Source organism: Prionailurus bengalensis, chromosome A3, assembly GCF_016509475.1.
Source record: "Prionailurus bengalensis isolate Pbe53 chromosome A3, Fcat_Pben_1.1_paternal_pri, whole genome shotgun sequence".
NCBI classification, from domain to species: Eukaryota; Metazoa; Chordata; class Mammalia; order Carnivora; family Felidae; genus Prionailurus; species Prionailurus bengalensis.
In genome coordinates this window covers 104,673,310-104,690,843 of record NC_057354.1, presented here as the reverse complement: position 1 = coordinate 104,690,843, position 17,534 = coordinate 104,673,310, and the positions used below count along the sequence as shown (strand labels likewise).

At 42.3% G+C, this 17,534-nt stretch overlaps 1 protein-coding gene and 1 non-coding gene across 2 annotated transcripts; one reads left to right on the top strand and one right to left on the bottom strand.

The window, feature by feature from the left end:
- The first annotated feature begins 2,449 nt into the window (after positions 1-2,449).
- Positions 2,450-2,553, top strand: LOC122467393. Its single transcript, XR_006292929.1, has one exon. It is a non-coding gene; the product is annotated as a U6 spliceosomal RNA (small nuclear RNA).
- A 3,226-nt stretch (positions 2,554-5,779) lies between these two features.
- On the bottom strand, positions 5,780-6,803 carry MTLN (mitoregulin). The gene is made up of 2 exons (XM_043604019.1): positions 6,468-6,803; positions 5,780-5,880 (listed from the first exon to the last, which is right to left on the bottom strand). The coding sequence occupies exon 1, from the start codon at positions 6,764-6,766 to the stop codon at positions 6,596-6,598; it is 171 nt and encodes a 56-aa protein (XP_043459954.1). The 5' UTR covers positions 6,767-6,803; the 3' UTR covers positions 5,780-5,880; positions 6,468-6,595.
- Positions 6,804-17,534: the final 10,731 nt, after the last annotated feature.

Here is a 17,534-nt window from a genome sequence, read left to right as displayed (position 1 = left end):
AGGACGTGGGTGGAGGTGGGGGAGAATGCGCCACGGCGTCGGAAACTACATGTCCCACAATACCTCAGTGTTACCACGCCAATGCTGTTGGGGGTGTCGGTGTAACGGGATTTGTTCTCTCATAACCAGTTTTGCTGAACTTATCTTTTTTTTTTTTTTTTTTTAAATTTTTTTTCAACGTTTATTTATTTTTGGGACAGAGAGAGACAGAGCATGAACGGGGGAGGGGCAGAGAGAGAGGGAGACACAGAATCGGAAACAGGCTCCAGGCTCTGAGCCATCAGCCCAGAGCCCGACGCGGGGCTCGAACTCACGGACCGCGAGATCGTGACCTGGCTGAAGTCAGACGCTTAACCGACTGCGCCACCCAGGCGGCCCTTGAACTTATCTTAAGGTATAATTTAAGCGTCCTAAACTCTTAAATTAACAGCAAGGGTAGCTTTCCTATGTGGCCTACATTGTCACATCAAAGGACAGGTTTTACATTCTTCGCCGTTTGGGGCGTTGCTGGTTTCATTTCACTTTAGTGTTGCACGTTATCACGTTGTCCATCCTGAGTTCTGTGAGGATGGTGATTTTGTCTGTCCTACAGCAGGTACGCGAGCGAATATTATGATCTCCATTTTACTCCTCCTCTCAGAGAGATTGTAATAACATTTCCCCAGATGGTTCTGAATCCTTTAAGTCCAGTTCCCAAACTTTGCACTAACTACACCGAGTACAAATGATGATACGAGCTCACTTTGCAAAGGATGAACTTCACTAATATAAATGAATGCTCTTCTGTACGACGAACAAGTTGATTCCACAGGTCCGGCTACTATGCTACTTATTTGTGTGCTTTTTTCTTCAAATATACCTAGAGAGAAGTGACAAGTGCCCACCTCACTGAATTTTCACATTGACCCCACCTTCATGTAACATCACCCATATAAGGATGCAGAACATTACCAGAACCCTAGGTAGTTCTCCCTTCCTAATCCCTACCCACCTCCACTGCCTATGTCCAAAGTAAACACTATACTGACTTGTAACAAAAACTTGTTTTGCCTCTTTTGAACTGTCCAGTGTAATCATGCATTGTGTACTGGCATCCGGGTGGGCTTTTTTCACTCAACACGTTATTTGTGAGATGCATCTGTATCATCATGTGTAGTTGTAATTTGTTCAGTTCTTTTGCTCTCTGGTATTTTATTGTGTGATACTCTTAATATACTCATTCATTCCACTGTGGCTGGACATGTGGGTAGTTTCCAGTTTAGGGCTATTATAAACAATGCTATTACATACATATATACATAGTACAAACAAGTATACAGTGCGGGGCCACAGGGCATGTTTTATGTTCAGCTTTAGTAGATACTGCCTATTTTCCCAAAGTTGTACTAATTTACTCCGTACCTATATGAGTTGTTGTTCTTCATATCTTGACAATAATTTGGTATGATCTGCTTTTTTGTAGCTCATGTCTTTAGTTTGAGTTAACTTCTGCATTATGGCTCATGATACTTAAAAATTCACATAAATAGCCCAACGTAGTATCTTCATTAAAAAGATTTGTAACAGTTGGGAATGCAAGCTGGTGCAGCCACTCTGGAAAACAGTATGGAGGTTCCTCAAAAAACTAAAAATGGAACTACCCTACGACCCAGCAATTGCACCTCTAGGCATTTATCCACGGGATACAGGTGTGCTGTTTCGCAGGGACACATGCACCCCTGTGTTTATAGCAGCACTATCGACAATAGCCAAAGTATGGAAAGAGCCCAAATGTCCATCGATGGATGAATGGATAAAGAAAATGTGATACACACACACACACACACACACACACACACAATGGAGTATTACTCAGCAATCAAAAAGAATGACATCTCAGGGTGCCTGGGTGGCTCAGTCGGTTGAGCATCCGACTTCGGCTCAGGTCATGATCTCACGGCTCGTGAGTTCGAGCCCCACGTCGGGCTCTGTGCTGACAGCTCAGATCCTGGAGCCTGCTTCGGATTCTGTGTCTCCCTCTCTCTTTGCCCCTAACCCACTCGCATTCTCTGTCTCTCTCAAAAATAAATAAACATTAAAAAAAAAAATGAAATCTTGCCATTTGCAACTACGTGGATGGGACTGGCGGGTATCATGCTAAGTGAAATGAGTCAGTCAGAGAAAAAAATCATATGATTCACTCCTATGAGGACTTTAAGAGACAAAACAGATGAACATAAGGGAAGGGAAACAAAAATAATATAAAAACAGGGAGGGGGACAACACAGAAGAGACTCATAAATATGGAGAACAAACAGAGGGTTACTGGAGGGGGTGTGGGAGGGGGGATGGGCTAAATGGGGAAGGGGCACTAAGGAATCTACTCCTGAAATCATTGTTGCACTATATGCTAACTAATTTGGATGTAAATTAAAAAAAATAAAAAATTAAAAAAAAAAGATTTGTAACAGTGCTCACGTGGGCAGCTCGTATACTAAAACTGAAACCGTAAGGAGATTAGTATGGCCTCTGTGCAAGGATGACAGGCAAATTCCTGAAGCATTCTATATTTAAAAACATTTTTTTAATGTTTATTTATTTTTGAGAGAGAGAGTGAGAGACTAAGCACAAGCAGGGGAGGGGCAGAGAGAGGGAGGCATAGAATCCGAAGCAGGCTCCAGGATCTGAGCTGTCAGCACAGAGCCAGACGCAGGGCTCAAACCCGAGAACTGTGAGATCATGACCTGAGCCAAAGTTAGACGCTTAACCAACTGAGCCACCCAGGTGCCCCCTGAAGCGTTCTGTGTGAAAACAAACAAACAAACAAAAAAACAGGTTTATAACAACAAATGAGAAAGGAGTGCTATTGTAAGAGGTAAGCAAAATCCATCATTTATGAAATCCTTATTTAAATATGCATGTATAAATTAGAAAAAATATTGTAGATCAGATCTATAAGGATTTCCATATTTTAAATGGAAAAGTTACAGTCATGAATATGGTATAATTCTATGTTGGTAAAAGAAACAAATAAACCCCCTACATGTGTGTATATGTATGAGCGATGAGGAAGGATGCAAAAAAGCTGATTACTCTTGTTCATCTCAAGTGGAAAGATGACTGATTTTATCCATTTTGTACTATATTCAGAGTTATAACCATTTATTCCTTTAAGTCCTGGATCAGCATCATCCACATCATCTAGGAGCTTGTTAGAAATGCATATTCTCAAAAAAGAAAAAATGCATGTTCTCGGGCCCCATCACAGACCTACCGAATCAGAACCTATGTTTTAATAATACCTCAGTGTTTCATGTGCACTTTCAAGGTTGAGAAATACTATTTCAATACTATTTAGTGTGCTATAAGGGATGAGAGTACTCAGCTGCCTTCTTTTTCCTTAATTTACATTTCTTTTGATTTGTGATGCTCAGCATAGTCCAATTAACAGTCTTTGCTTCTCTCTGGCCATTATGAAAATCAAAGTAAACTAAAACAAGAAAGGTTGGTAGTAAGGTTGCCAAAAGCAAAGCAAAGCATGATGACTATTTCTCCTGAGAACAAGCTATTTTGTAAAACTCATTATGATTTCCTTCCAACTCTGTTAAAATGAATGTTAACTTTGTATTGCTACCTTACAGGAGGCACTGAAAACGTATTCAATGGCTTTTGAGAGGCTCATTATGTACAGTTAGCAGAACTAAGTAGTTAGGGACCTGCTAATGAGAGCAGAGGACAGAGAAAGTTGCCTGTTTCAGGATCTTAAGACAATCCACCTCAAATAAAAGTGTCAAATATTTATGAGCACCTTGGTGCAAAGCACTGGTTAGACCTGTGGTACAAGATGTTTAAGGCACTGGCCTCAAAGAGCTTATGAGCTAGGGTGGTGGACTAGAATCATGAAGCTGTACCAACTACCAAAGATTGTCATGGAAGTGCCACCTGGCATGCAGAATTCCCTGCCAAGTGAACTGTACACATGGGATTTGAGTTCTTGAGGAAGATCACCAGTGAAAACACCCACTAGACACTTGGAAAGTGTGAAGCTGGAAATAAAAGGATCAGGTAGGATAGAAATATCTTAGAGAGGGTTCTGCTTGGATGTGTCCATTAAGCCTGAGGACTGGCTTGGTGATCAAAGGGAAAGGATAGAGCAGAGGCCCAAGGATTGAAGTTTCAGGAACTTGGAAAAGGAAGCAGTAGTAGAAGTTTGGAAACGTGGGTAATTTTATGTTATTAGGGAAGTATGGCAAGAATAATTTCCAGGGAGAAACTGGCATTATCAAATACTCTGGAGGTGAAAATTAAAAATTCATAAATGGCCATTCAATAACAATGGCTCTGGAGCATGCAGAGGGCAGACTTCAGGAGTTTTTTTTAACGTTTATTTATTTTTGAGACAGAGAGAGACAGAGCATGAACGGGGGAGGGGCAGAGAGAGAGAGAGGGAGACAGACTCGGAAGCAGGCTCCAGGCTCTGAGCCATCAGCCCAGAGCCCGACGCGGGGCTCAAACTCATGAACCGCGAGATCGTGACCTGAGTTGAAGTCGGACGCTTAACGGACTGAGCCACCCAGGCGCCCCAAGACTCCAGGAGTTTAATGGGCAAAGCATTTAGGAAGTGATAGTGGGCCATTTTTTCTAATTAGCAAATGATGGGGCCAACCAAAGATTTTTTTTCCAAAGTCAAGATCTGTGCAGGTTTGTAAAAAGAATTTGGAAAGCAGGGAGAGACTGCAGATGCTAGAAATACACTGTGTCCTAGAGAACAAGGAAGGGGGCTGAGAGATGCAGAATTCAACGGAGGCCAAAGAGGAGTCAGCCTTGGAAGGGATGTGTGCATCTTCTCTTGTGAGAAAGGAAAAGCCAATGAGATAAAGCCTCCAAACCAGTGGTTTTGAACCACTGCTGGGCATCACAATCACTTGGCGAGCTTTAAAAATCCTAATGTTCAGGCATATCCCAAACTACATAAATGGAAATCTGTGGCATGCTGATATTTTTAAGGCTCTCTAGATGATTATATTGTGCAGCCCTTTTGAAAACCACTGCTCTTCAACAGAGCTATTGAGAGGAAGAACAATGAGGGAATTCTAGCCTAACGGCCTCTATCTTCTCTGTGGTTGAGAAGCAAACTGCAGGCCAGATGGGATAAGCTCTAAGAACCAACATTTTAGTCTTTGTGTTCACAGAAGGAAAATAAGAGTTGGAAGTCATAAAGCATGATGGCTCCAGTAAAATGGAACAAAAAAATAAAAAATAAAAGCTTTGTGTGGAAACTTGTTTGAATTTTCTTATGTTAATGTGCTGAGACACAAAATCAATCTTTGTAAGAATGAGCAAGGACAGTGTTATAGAAAACACCTCTTGCAAATTAAAAATAGACAAGGCCTTAGTCACTCTTGATTTTTAGATAACAGTTGGAATTTATCACTAAGCTCTAGTCAAGAGGGGTTTTCCTTTAATGTACATAACATAGTAACACATAAATGAAGTGTTTACCAATAAAAATTGGAGTATGTTGTCACTCTCATAAGTGCAAAAGTCTTACATACATCATCCTTAACTCGGTTGTGTTTACACAGTCCCTTGCTTTACTGCACAAAGTTGGGCAAAAGGACTCCTAATGGTCCCTGGGCCAACTCTCCTTTGCAGTTGTACCAAGGAATTGCCATATATTCCTTAAAAAAGATTATCTGCTCAAAACACTAACAGATGAGTTTTGAGAATCCCAATCTTTTGATGCAGTGAACTGCTTGCCAGGCAAGATACTCTTTTTCCTTGTGATAAAAGATTCAAAGAGGTTTAAAAATTTTTTTTATTTTGAAAATAAAATTGACTCATAAAGTGCAAGGAGAAATTAGATCTGTCCAGTGTTCTGTATCCATCTTCGACAAACTGCTGGAAACAGAAGAGAAAAACAATTAGAAATATAGAATCGTTAACTTAAAATTATTGTCTTGTGGAGTTAAACTATGAACTATGAGATCTGATGTTACAGGTAAGAAAATTTGCATAGCTCTGATGAAAAAGCTACCGCTAGATGCAAGGCTCCTAACTTCCAGGCCAGTGCTCTTTCTACTTTACCAGGCTGCTAAGAACCAAAGAATTCAGACTGGAGATTACAAAACATGAATGCAAAGATATACCAAGATCTACCAAGGATACTATCGAAAAGAATGACATGGGGGAAAGGAGGTGGCCGGCATACCCCATGATCCGTTTTCTTTTTTTCCTTTCCTTCTTTCCCGTATCTTACTTTCCAGAAGTTTAATGTCAAGATGCAACGATACTGCACGTGGTAAGGCATGCCCACTAAAGGCACGCAGTGAACTGAACTACGACACCACAGTGTACGTTTTTTGGGGGAAAAGAAAACCTCCTCTCTCTGGTGTCTATGGGAGAGAGTCACCTCCTATAAGGTATCCACAGGCGCTCCTGCCCCACGATATCCGCCCGTCCCCGACATCTCCGCTTAGTCTCCGTACCGTCAGTACCGCTTACCGACTCCATCAAGAGCAAGGCGCTGCAGAGTGTGTACGGAGACCGTAGGTCACGTGTCGGAGCCCCGCCGCAGGCCCCGCCAGCGCAAGGCGAGGTGGGCGCGCGCGGGGTCTCAGGCCAAGTCCAGCTTCTTCTGAGTCACCGCCAGCTTGTCCTGCAGCCTCCGCTTCCTCCAGTCCAGGTAGCGCCTCCGCAGCCGGTTCGCCTGCCAGCCCACGAGCACTCCAGACGCGAAGGCCACCAGCACAGACAGCTGCAGCGTCCGCTCGGACACGTTCGCCATGGCAGCCGGCGGCGTGCAGCCTGACCTACGGCGCGGCGGCGGGGTCAAACGGGCCGCGCGCAGGGTGGGGCGTGCGCAGCGCGCCCTGCGGCGCCTTCGCTCAAAACTCACGACTTCTGGCTCGCCTTCTCTAGTTTGGCCGGCCTGTGGGTGTCCCCTTCTTCCCTCCTCGGGCCCTCTACGGTAGTTATTGTTTGGCGTTCGTCAGACAGGTCAGATATTGTCTTGCCTTATTAGCTAACTTTGATGGTGTGTCTTTCCAGACTTATTGTAAGCCCAACACCTCTTTGTATTTTCTCTAGGCGGGGGAATGCGAGCCGCATATGTAACACTCAATTAACTGGTAACGCATTAAAAAAAAAAAAAAAAAAGAAAAAGAAAGAGATGAAAATTATTTTAATAATATGATTTGTTTAGCCCAATATATACACGATGTTATCATTTCAACCTGTAATCAACATAAAAATTATTAATGAGATATTTTTTGTACTCAGTCTTTGAAATTTGATGCAGATGTTGTAATTAACAGCGCATCTCAATTTGAACGCTAAAGTTTCAGGGGAAATACTTGGTCAGTATCCAGATTTCATAAAAGTTAGTTGAAAAAGATATATATGCTCAGGTTGTTCCAAAGACACATAAAAATTTCTCCAATAACTGAGTTGAGTATCAGTTTTTAAATTTAATTAAAAATTAAAAAAAATGTTTATTTATTTTTGAGAGAGAGTGAGCACAAGCTGCGGAAGGATAGAGGGAGAGAGGGAGACACAGAATCTGAAGCAGGCTCCAGGCTCTGAGCTTTTAGCACAGAGCCCATAGTGGAGCTCAAACCCATAAACTATGAGATCATGACCTGAGCCGAAGTCGGATGCTTAACTGACTGAACCACCCAGAGGCCCCTAAATTCATTAAATTTTTAAAGAAGTTCAAAGTTGACTTCTTCTGTCACACTAGTCACATGCGTATTGGACAGCGAGTTCTAGAGGGCCCTGCTATGCCAGAACTAATAGTGGGTCAGAATTGCTGGCATGGTGAAAAAATTCTACCGATAGAAGTCATTCTGGTGGACAGACCCTAAGGTGACCCCCAATGCCTTTGTGTAATTTCTTCTCAAGTGTGGGACCTGTGACTTGCTTCTACCTAACAGAATAAAGCAAAGGTGCTGGGATGTCACTCCTGGGATTCCTTTATGGTGTGTAACACTTCTTTTTGACAGACCGATGGCTCTCCTTACCAGCTTGATGATGAATGTGAACATGTTGAAGAAGCTCATATAGCAAAGGACTGCAGGTGGCCTCTAGGAACATCAGGATCCCCCCCAGCCCACAGCTGGCAAGAAGATGGAGACTTCAGTTGTACAGCCCAAGGAAATTAACCACCCTGTCAACCTGAATAAGCTTGGAAGCAGGATCTTCCCCGGTTCCACCCCCAAAGTAAGAACACACCCTGGCTGACATCTTGATTGTAGACTTTTCGAGAACCCAACAGAGGACCCATGTGGCTGGGCTCCTAACCCATGGAAAGTTGATATTATAAATGTGTGTTGTTTTAAGTCGCTAGGTTTGTGGCAATTTGTTACGTAGCAATAGGAAACTAATGCGGTCAGGAAAGGGAGACCAGCCCGTGGAGCCTGAACTCGTTAGATTGGGGCCGGACTGACCTCCCGTCTCTATTGATAACCAGCAAGTGGACTTTCATACCGGAGGCAGAACACATCTTGGCAGAGAGATGTTAAAGACAGTATTGGGTCCAACGTGAACTCACATCTGCCATGCTTAATGTTCATTTATTTGGCAAATATGTATGGAATGCCGCAGGAGGCATTGGGAATGTGGAAGTGGCTACAGCACGACTTCCCTCAGACAGCTTAGTGCAGGGTGAAAGATGGGGAAAAAATTAAGACACATTATGATGAATTGGAATATTTAGTAAGTATGTAGCTGAGACTTAAAAAAAGAAAACCTTCAGAAAGACTCTCTTTATAGTCCATCCAATCTGTCAACCAGTTCTGTTGGTCATATTTTCAAAATATGGGCAGAATTCAACCACTTCTCACCACGTCTCCCTTCACTGCTACCATTTGTTTCAAGCTGCCGTCATCTCCTACCGAAGTTACTGCAATAGCCCTCATCAGGTTTCTGTGCTTCTGTTGCTTTCCACCACATTCTATTCTCAGTGAAACAGCCAGAGCGAACCTTGGAGATCAGAAGTCGGATCATCTCCCTCTTCTGCTCAAACCGTGCAGTGGCCAAAAGCCCTGGCAGTGGTCCCCAGAGCTCTCTGCATGATCAGTTCCTCCCCCTCCCTTCCCCGTCACCCGTGTGCTCATTGTTTCTTGTGCTCGCCCCGGCATACTCCTACCTAAGAATATTCGCATGGGCAGTCCCCCTGCCTGACACGCTCTTCTCCCAGATGCCTGCATAACTAACTTCCTCACCCCTTTTAGGTTCTTGTCAACTGCCACCTTCTCAACAAGGCCTACGTGACTATTTAAAAATCACAATCCCGATCCCCCCCCACCGCCCCGGCCCTCCCGATCTCCTTTTCCCCACTCTATTCTCCACCTGCACAGTATTTATAGCCTTCCACCTACTGCAGGATTTATAGTATCCATTTGTATTTATTATACTTATTGTTTATTGCCTGTCTCCAGCTACAGTGTAAGCTATTCAAGGGGAAGGATTTTTGTCTCAGTTGTATACTGGTGGATCTCAAGTGCCCGCAGTAGGGGCTGGCACCTAACAGTCAGTAAATATTTGGAGTGGATGACAGCAGGGAGTGGTCGGGGGAGTCTTATGGGTGTGTGGCTGAACTGAATCTTGAAAGATGAGTAGGAAAATCAGGAGAAATGAGATTTCTCTGGATCGCAGTTTTCTCGTTGTAAAATAGTTTGGTGTGATTCAGTAGCTCTAAGATATTTTTAAACCAAGTTTTGGCAGCCTGAAGTTGTGTACTTGGGCCACTGGTATTATTGCAAATATATTGCAAAATTATTATATAAAATTATTATATAAAATTATTATAAAAAATTATTGCAAAAATATTATTGCAAATATCGCTTGGAATTCTTACCTCATCCCTAAGTGGCCTGTGGGCTAAAAATAAACCAGATCATGTGCACATGTATGCTACAGCAGGCCTTGAATATGGGAAAACCTTAGGTGGATAGAGCTGGGAGAGACCATAGAAATGCCCTTAATTTTGCAGGAGGAAACTCTGGCCAGACGGGAGAATAGAACTGCTGGGAAGAAGGCAGGGGTGTAAGGCTTTAAATCCCTCTTAAAGAGTCAGTGTGTCCCTGGCTTGAGACTGTATTTTTCCCCCAGGGTGCATTATTTCAATGGGGCATTTTTGTAGACTTGATTATGGTCAGCCAGCTTTGAGGTGATGATTACATTTGGATTCACAGGTGGAATAGTCAAGTGTAATGAGTTAATTGATTACATGACTTTTTTTTTTAAGTTTGTTTATTATTTGTTTGTTTGTTTAAGAGCGGACACAAGCAGAGGAGTGGGGAAGAATCTGAGGCAGGCTCCACACTGTCAGCACAGAGTCTGATGCAAGGTTCGATCTCACAACTGTGAGATCATGACCTGAGCTGAAATCAAGGGTCAGACACTTAACCGACTGAACCACCCAGGTACCCATGTGTGAGTGTCTTTTGAATGATACATTAACTGCCATTGTTGAGTTTGCTGTTTGAAGTGCTTGGCAAGGGAAAAGATTTTGTCATTTACAGTATTAGACCTTTGTTGCTTATAAATTTATTTAAAGTATATAAATGGAATTGATTTCCTCTGCAACTCTAGGACCCTGTGCAACAAAGCAGTCATTTTATACTCTAAAGCCTCCATAAAGGGTGGAACTTTGCCATGATTAACATGGCACATTCATATCAGTAGGTCCTTGAGTTCTGGGCCCGTAGAACTCAGGCTGGGCCTGTTCCCCTGAGCCACAAACACACAGCCCTCTGTGTCAGTTTAAACTTTTTTTTTTAATTAAAAAAAATTTTTTTATTATTTATTTTTGAGACAGAGGGTGAGTGGGGGAAGGGGCAGAGAGAAAGGGGGACACAGAATCTGAAGCAGGCTCTAGGCTCTGAGATGTCAGCACAGAGCCTGATGTGGGGCTTGAACTCACAAACCGCAAGATCATGACCTGAGCTGAAGTCAGATGCTTAACCCACTAAGCCACCTATGTGCCCCAACCCTGTGTGTCAGTTTTTTTTTTTTTAATTTTCTTTTTTTTTTTGAACGTTTATTTATTTTTGGGACAGAGAGAGACAGAGCATGAACGGGGGAGGGGCAGAGAGAGAGGGAGACACAGAATCAGAAACAGGCTCCAGGCTCTGAGCCATCAGCCCAGAGCCTGACGCGGGGCTCGAACCCACGGACCGCGAGATGGTGACCTGGCTGAAGTCAGACGCTTAACCGACTGTGCCACCCAGGCGCCCCGCTGTGTGTCAGTTTTAACTGCCGGATCCTTTGTGTCCCATTCTCTTCCCTTGAGTTTTGGGAAGTGGGAAGAAAAATTCTTCCTGCTTCCACCAGTATATATTCTAAGAGCCTGGGACTTAGGGGAGATAGGCATGCAAAGTAAATACACCTGATTGTGTGATTGTCAAGTGTGAATCGTTTCCTCCCTGGTGCATAAGCAAGAATGAAAGCGATACAACGGCAAAGGCTGAGCCTTGATCCTTGTCTTTGGCAGGAGCTATAAGGTGCTTCTTCAAGTCTGCCTTGGTGGTTTCTAATTCTGGAGACGTGCACAGTAGAATGGTCTCCCACAATCCTTTCAGAAAGAACAGGAAAGCCCTTCTGTATTCTTCTTCTGTAAAGAAGACACCAGCCTATCTCCTCATAATTCTGAGGTAAAATGGTCATCTATAATTCACTCATTATTCCACTAAGTATTTGCTCAGTGCATACCATATGCCAGATATTTATTGCTACATATTCCATGCTGAGCCAATGTCAAGGACCTACTGTCTAGGAGGAAGAATGACAACAATCAAATCTTCACACAAATAAATATAGCCTTACAAACCCTGACGAGTGCTTAGATGAAAAAGTACTGTGCACCATGCTTGCGGGAACACATTAGAGCCTAACTGGGTTTGGGAGGATGGGAGTTGTCAAGAAAGGTTTCCTATGGGCTTTGCAGTTAGGACCTGACGTGAGACACACAAGTAGGAATGGGAGGGAGAGTTCTTCTCTTGACCAGGAGGATGCACTCGTGAATGTTTGAGGCTGCAAAAAGCTGACTCAGTGGGAACTGGAGGGGCAGGAGCGGAAGAGAGGTAGGAAAAGTAGGTAGGACTTGCAGGCCATGTCAAGGGCTTTGGACTTTATTCAGAGGGAAGTAGGCCACCATTTTTGTGAGCAGGGGAGAGCAAACAGGGCTCTGTTTGCATATTAATAAAAGTAATCTGATTTCTGTTGGAGAATGGATTGGAAAGTGCCATGGATGGACGTAGGGAAACTGGTTAGGAAACTATTCCAGTAGTGTAGACAAGAGACAGTGGCAGTATAGTGTATAGGAGTGGATGTTAGGCATACTTGAGGTTGACACTTTTTTCTTGCAGTACTTTAGAGATGTTCCATTGTCGGTACTGTAATAGCATTCATTGTATGGGGACCATTGGTAGCCATACTTGTGGGGAGCACAGCATAACAAATACACTAGTCAACTCACTATGTTGTACACCTGAAGCTAATGTAACATTGCGTGTCAACTTCATTAAAAGAAAAAAAAATGAAAAACAAAATGAATGGGGCACCTGGGTGGGTGACTCGGTTGAGCCTCAGACTCTTGATTTCGGCTCAGGTCATGATCTCACAGTCGTGAGATCAAGCCTCACATTGGGCTCTGTGCTGAGCGTGGAGCCTGCTTAAATTCTCTCTCACCCTCTCCCTTTGCCCGGTCCTGCTTGCACACACGTGCACTCACTCAAAAAAAAAAAAAAAAAAAAAAAAAAAAAGAAAGAAAAGAAAAAAAGAAAAGAAAAAGAAAAAAAGATGTTCCATTGCCTTCTGGCTTGCTTAATTTTGGAAACAAAGTCTTTATCTGTATATAATGAGTCTTTTTTCCCCTCTGGCTGCTTTTAAGACTATCAAGAAGTTTTAGCAATTCAGTTATGATGTATTTTGTATAGTTTTAAAAAGTTTATTCTGTTTGGAATGTGTTGAGTCTCTTGAATCTGTGGGATTAATAGTTTTCACCAAATTTAGAAAATTTTTGGCCATTTTTTCTTCAAATAGTCTTATGCCTCCTTTTTTTCTTGGGACACACAGAGTTCAGGGATTGGTGGATTTTCAAGTAATGTTTAAGGATTTTTTTTTAACTTTTAACTGTGAAAGCAAGTGATTCATTGATGACTGGCTAACTTGCAGATGTTTTTCCATTGAAAGGAGGCTCTTGCCAATTGGCTGTTTTTTCAGAAGTGTAACTGCTGGGATGAAGTTGTTATGGGTTGATCAGGATGAATTTAAAGCCGGTTATAGTAGTTATTCATTGTTGTGGTCAGAAAATTTTTTTGTAGGAGGATAGAAATTTTTTTCCCTCAGTCTCTCTTTTTAATCTTCCATCCAGTAGAATTGCAGGAAATACCCTAGGAATTAGGCAGAGTTCTACCAGTGTTATTGATTCTTCTTGAAGATAAGGTTTCATTTCCAGAAGTCTGATGATCAGTTGAGTATCAATCAACATGTTTTCATCTCGTTTTGTCTTTGATTGATGTGCATTTGCGATTCTGGACAACAGACATTGAACAACTATGAGACAAACAAGAATAATTAAGAATATTATGAGATGGGACTGGAAAGCACATCGAAACCATGACCCAGTATTTCTCAGGCCTAAAGACAAATCCAACAACTTCCTGAGTCTACCTTGAGTAGCCAGGTTGCCTTTTTCCTTAAGTTAGGTGATGGATTGTTCCATCCCACCTCTGGAACAAAATCTAGGTAAAGATGGAGTATTAGTAACAGTGCGAACGCCAAGGTTATTCTATTATCCATAACTAACTACTTGAGCTCTAAGGGCTGGACTCATTAATTGTGTCAGCCAAAGCGAGGTTCTAATTGTTGATGGTCACCTCAAGTTGGCCAAATTTTATAGGCAGGATCACAATCCCTAGGAGGCTATTTACAAAATACTATTTATACCTCCAGGAAAAATAATAAATTGCTACTTTAGAGTGTTACAACAAAGAATAGCGTTTGAGGAGGAAAAGGTAACGGTATTTCATAATTAGTTAATTAAATAGCAGAAAAATAATAGATGATCTCAGTTAGAAGTAAGCACTGCCCTGCATGTGGTACCATCAGATTTTACAGTTCCAGTATAAGATCTGGAGATGTGTCTATTGGGTTAGCTAAGGCTGAATTTGCTCTGAGACAAATAGGATATGCCTTAACTACTGGGTCAAAAGACAGGTTAATAATAATAGGCCATGGATCTTTGATATGCGCTGTGTGTTAACAGCTTTAGATGTCAGCTCACCTTTCCTTTCATGTATATATGAAAAGAAAGCTTTATGGTAATCTGGGAGATGCAGTTCAGGTGATTGTAGATGAAAGTTGTGAGACCACAGCAAGTCTTTTCCATCTCTGCTTTTTCCATTCCATGAAGGAGATTCCAAAGGGTTTGATTTAGGCAAATGGTATCAAGTCCTTGCTATTTCAGAAAAGTTTGGTACGCATTGCACACGATACCCAGTTAGTCTCAGAAATCCTTCTTACTGTCTTCTGGTGGTTGGTTGTGGGTAATTTTGATGAATTTGCAATCTTTTCTTAGATACTGTCCTCCCGGCAGCTGATATGTCTTGGCACGTCAGTGGGCAGATACTTAAAGTGAGTCTTAGAGTCATCACATCAGGGGATCTCAAAAGAGCTCATTTACATATAGGGTCAGAGCGATCACCTAGGGAATAGCATCTCCTTTGAGTCTTGGTTTAACTGTGATGAGGCATCAGTGAATTCCTGGGTCCAAGTGAATTATTAATTTTCCTGGGTGAAAGCAAATAATGTTGACTATTTTACTCCCTTGAGACACTGAACAAAGACAAGGACAAATCTATTACAGTGAGGAGAGGATGGTGTTTAGGTTAGGCATTATTAGGAAGTAAGGTATAACTATTTTTCTAATTGCACGCAGATCTCAAACAAATCTATATTCTCGACCACTAGGTATTTTAACAGTGAAGTAGATGTATTACATGAACTGGTACCAGGCAGAATTAGTTGGTTACTGTAATGCCCACCAGCGGCTGGTCTTAGGTTTCACGAGGCAATCCTGTTCAGTACCTGGAATAGCCCACGCGTGGTGCTGGGTTCACTGAGAAGGATAGAGGTCCGGACCCGGCAGTCAGGTGTGTTTCTTCAGCAGTAGTCTCGCAGCTGTGCACAGAGCAGTCCTAGTGGAAGATTAAATGTGAGAGAATGAGATCACAAAGGTGGGTGTCAGAGCCAAGCTCACGTCCCAACTAGGAGCAAGTATCCTGCACGTGGTTCTGCAGGCGGAGCCTCCAGGGCCACAAGTCCCGGTCATATGTCACGACACTCAGGGAGGCCCAGAGCCACCACCCCCTGCCAGGCACTTGCACACCATTCATGGTCCTTGTAATCCAGAGGCACTTTACCAATCTGGGCTCATTTTTACCACAAAGAGTGTAGACGCTCCAGCTCTGTGAGGTTTCTAGAAAGTTAACCCAAGGTCAGTTTTGACTGTACAGAGGATTTTTGTTAACCTTTTGCTCACAGGTACCGTTGGCGTAAGATCTTTCTCTGCTTCAACTTTTAGAAGATGCCAACATAGAACAGAATAAATTCCAGAAATAAACCCACATAAATACGGTGAATTGATTTTTGACCAGGATTGGAGGGCAGTTCAATAGGTATAAGATAGTCTTCAACAAATGGTGCTGGATAACTGGACATCCATAAGTAGAATAAGAACCTTGAACCTCAACTCACACTGTATATAAAATTAATTCAAGATGTATCATAGGTCTAAATATAAACCATAAGACTATCAACTTTTGGAAGAAAACATACAGAGAATCTTTATGAACTTGGGTTAGGCCAAGAATTCTTATTATGATACCAAAAGCACAATTATTAATGGAACTTGATCAAAATTACACAACTCGGCTCTGCCAAAGATACTGTTAAGACAATAAAAACACAAGCCAAATACTGGGGAAAATATTTAAAAATCACATATCCAATGAAAACGATATGCAGAGTACATAAAGAACTCTCAAAACTCAACACTAGAAAACCAACAGACATAAAAGATTGGGAAGGATTTTAACAGGCACTTTACCAGAGAGGATGTACAGGAGACAGGTGCATGAAGTAATGTGCAATGTCATTAGGGACATGCAAAGTAAAACCATGATGAGATAACACTGCACACCTGTTAGAACAGCAAAGACATTTTTCAAATGACAACACCAAGCATGTTGGCGGGGACTCTGAGAATGGGAAACTTACACATCATTGCCAGTGGGAATGTAAAATGGTACAGTGACTCTGAGAACAGTTTATCAATCTTTTGTGAAGTCACTGACCAGGTGACCAGCAATTCCATTCCTAGATATTTGCCCTAGAGAAATGAAAATTTATATTTACCCCAAATCTGTGCATTAATGTTTTTAGCACCTTTATTCATAGTAGCCCAAAATTGGAAAAGACCCACATGTCCTCTCATGGGTGAATGGATGAATAAACTATGGGGCATCCGTACGATCCAACAACACCCAACAGTAAAAAGGAATTACTCTTGATGCACGCAGCAACAGGGATACATCTCTAAAGCATTGGGCTATGTGAAAGAAACCAGACTCAAAGCTATATGATTTTATGTATATGACAGTCTGGAAAAGGCAAAACTATAGGAGAACATATCAGTGGTTGCTGAGGGTTCAGGAAGGAGAAGGGCTTGATCTTTACGCAAAGAGGTAGCACAAGGGAGTTTTTTAGGGTCATGGAACTTTCTGTATCCCAGTGGTAGTGGTGGTTACTCAAACCTGTATGTCTGTTAAAACTTATAAAATTACAGACTTTTTAAAGTTAATTTTATATGTTAACTTAAGAGTAAAAAAATGACGGGGCGCCTGGGTGGCGCAGTCGGTTGAGCGTCCGACTTCAGCCAGGTCACGATCTCACGGTCTGGGAGTTCGAGCCCCGCGTCGGGCTCTGGGCTGATGGCTCAGAGCCTGGAGCCTGTTTCTGATTCTGTGTCTCCCTCTCTCTCTGCCCCTCGCCCGTTCATGCTCTGTCTCTCTCTGTCCCAAAAATAAATAAATGTTGAAAAAAAAATTTAAAAAAAAAAAAAAAAGAGTAAAAAAATGAAAGAGAAACCCAACTGATTTGAAACTATGTCCACGTGAAACTGCCCATGAATGTTTACAGCAGCCTCATTCATTACTGCCAAAACTTGGAAGCAACTGACATGTCATTTAATAAGTGAAAGGATATGTAAGCTGTGCTCCACCCATACAATGGAATATCATTTAACAATAAAAAGAAATGAGCTGTCAAGCCATGAAAAGACATGGATTGACCTTAAATGTGTATTGCTAAGTGCAAGACGCTGCTCTGAAAGGCCACATGCTGCATGATTCTAGCTACATAGCATTCTGGGAAAGGGAAAACTATAGAGACGGTAAGAGATCAGTGGTTGCCATAAGTTTGGGGGTGGGAGAAGTGTTGAGTAGGTGAAGCACAGTGGATTCTGGGGGGTGATAAAGTACAGTGGATTT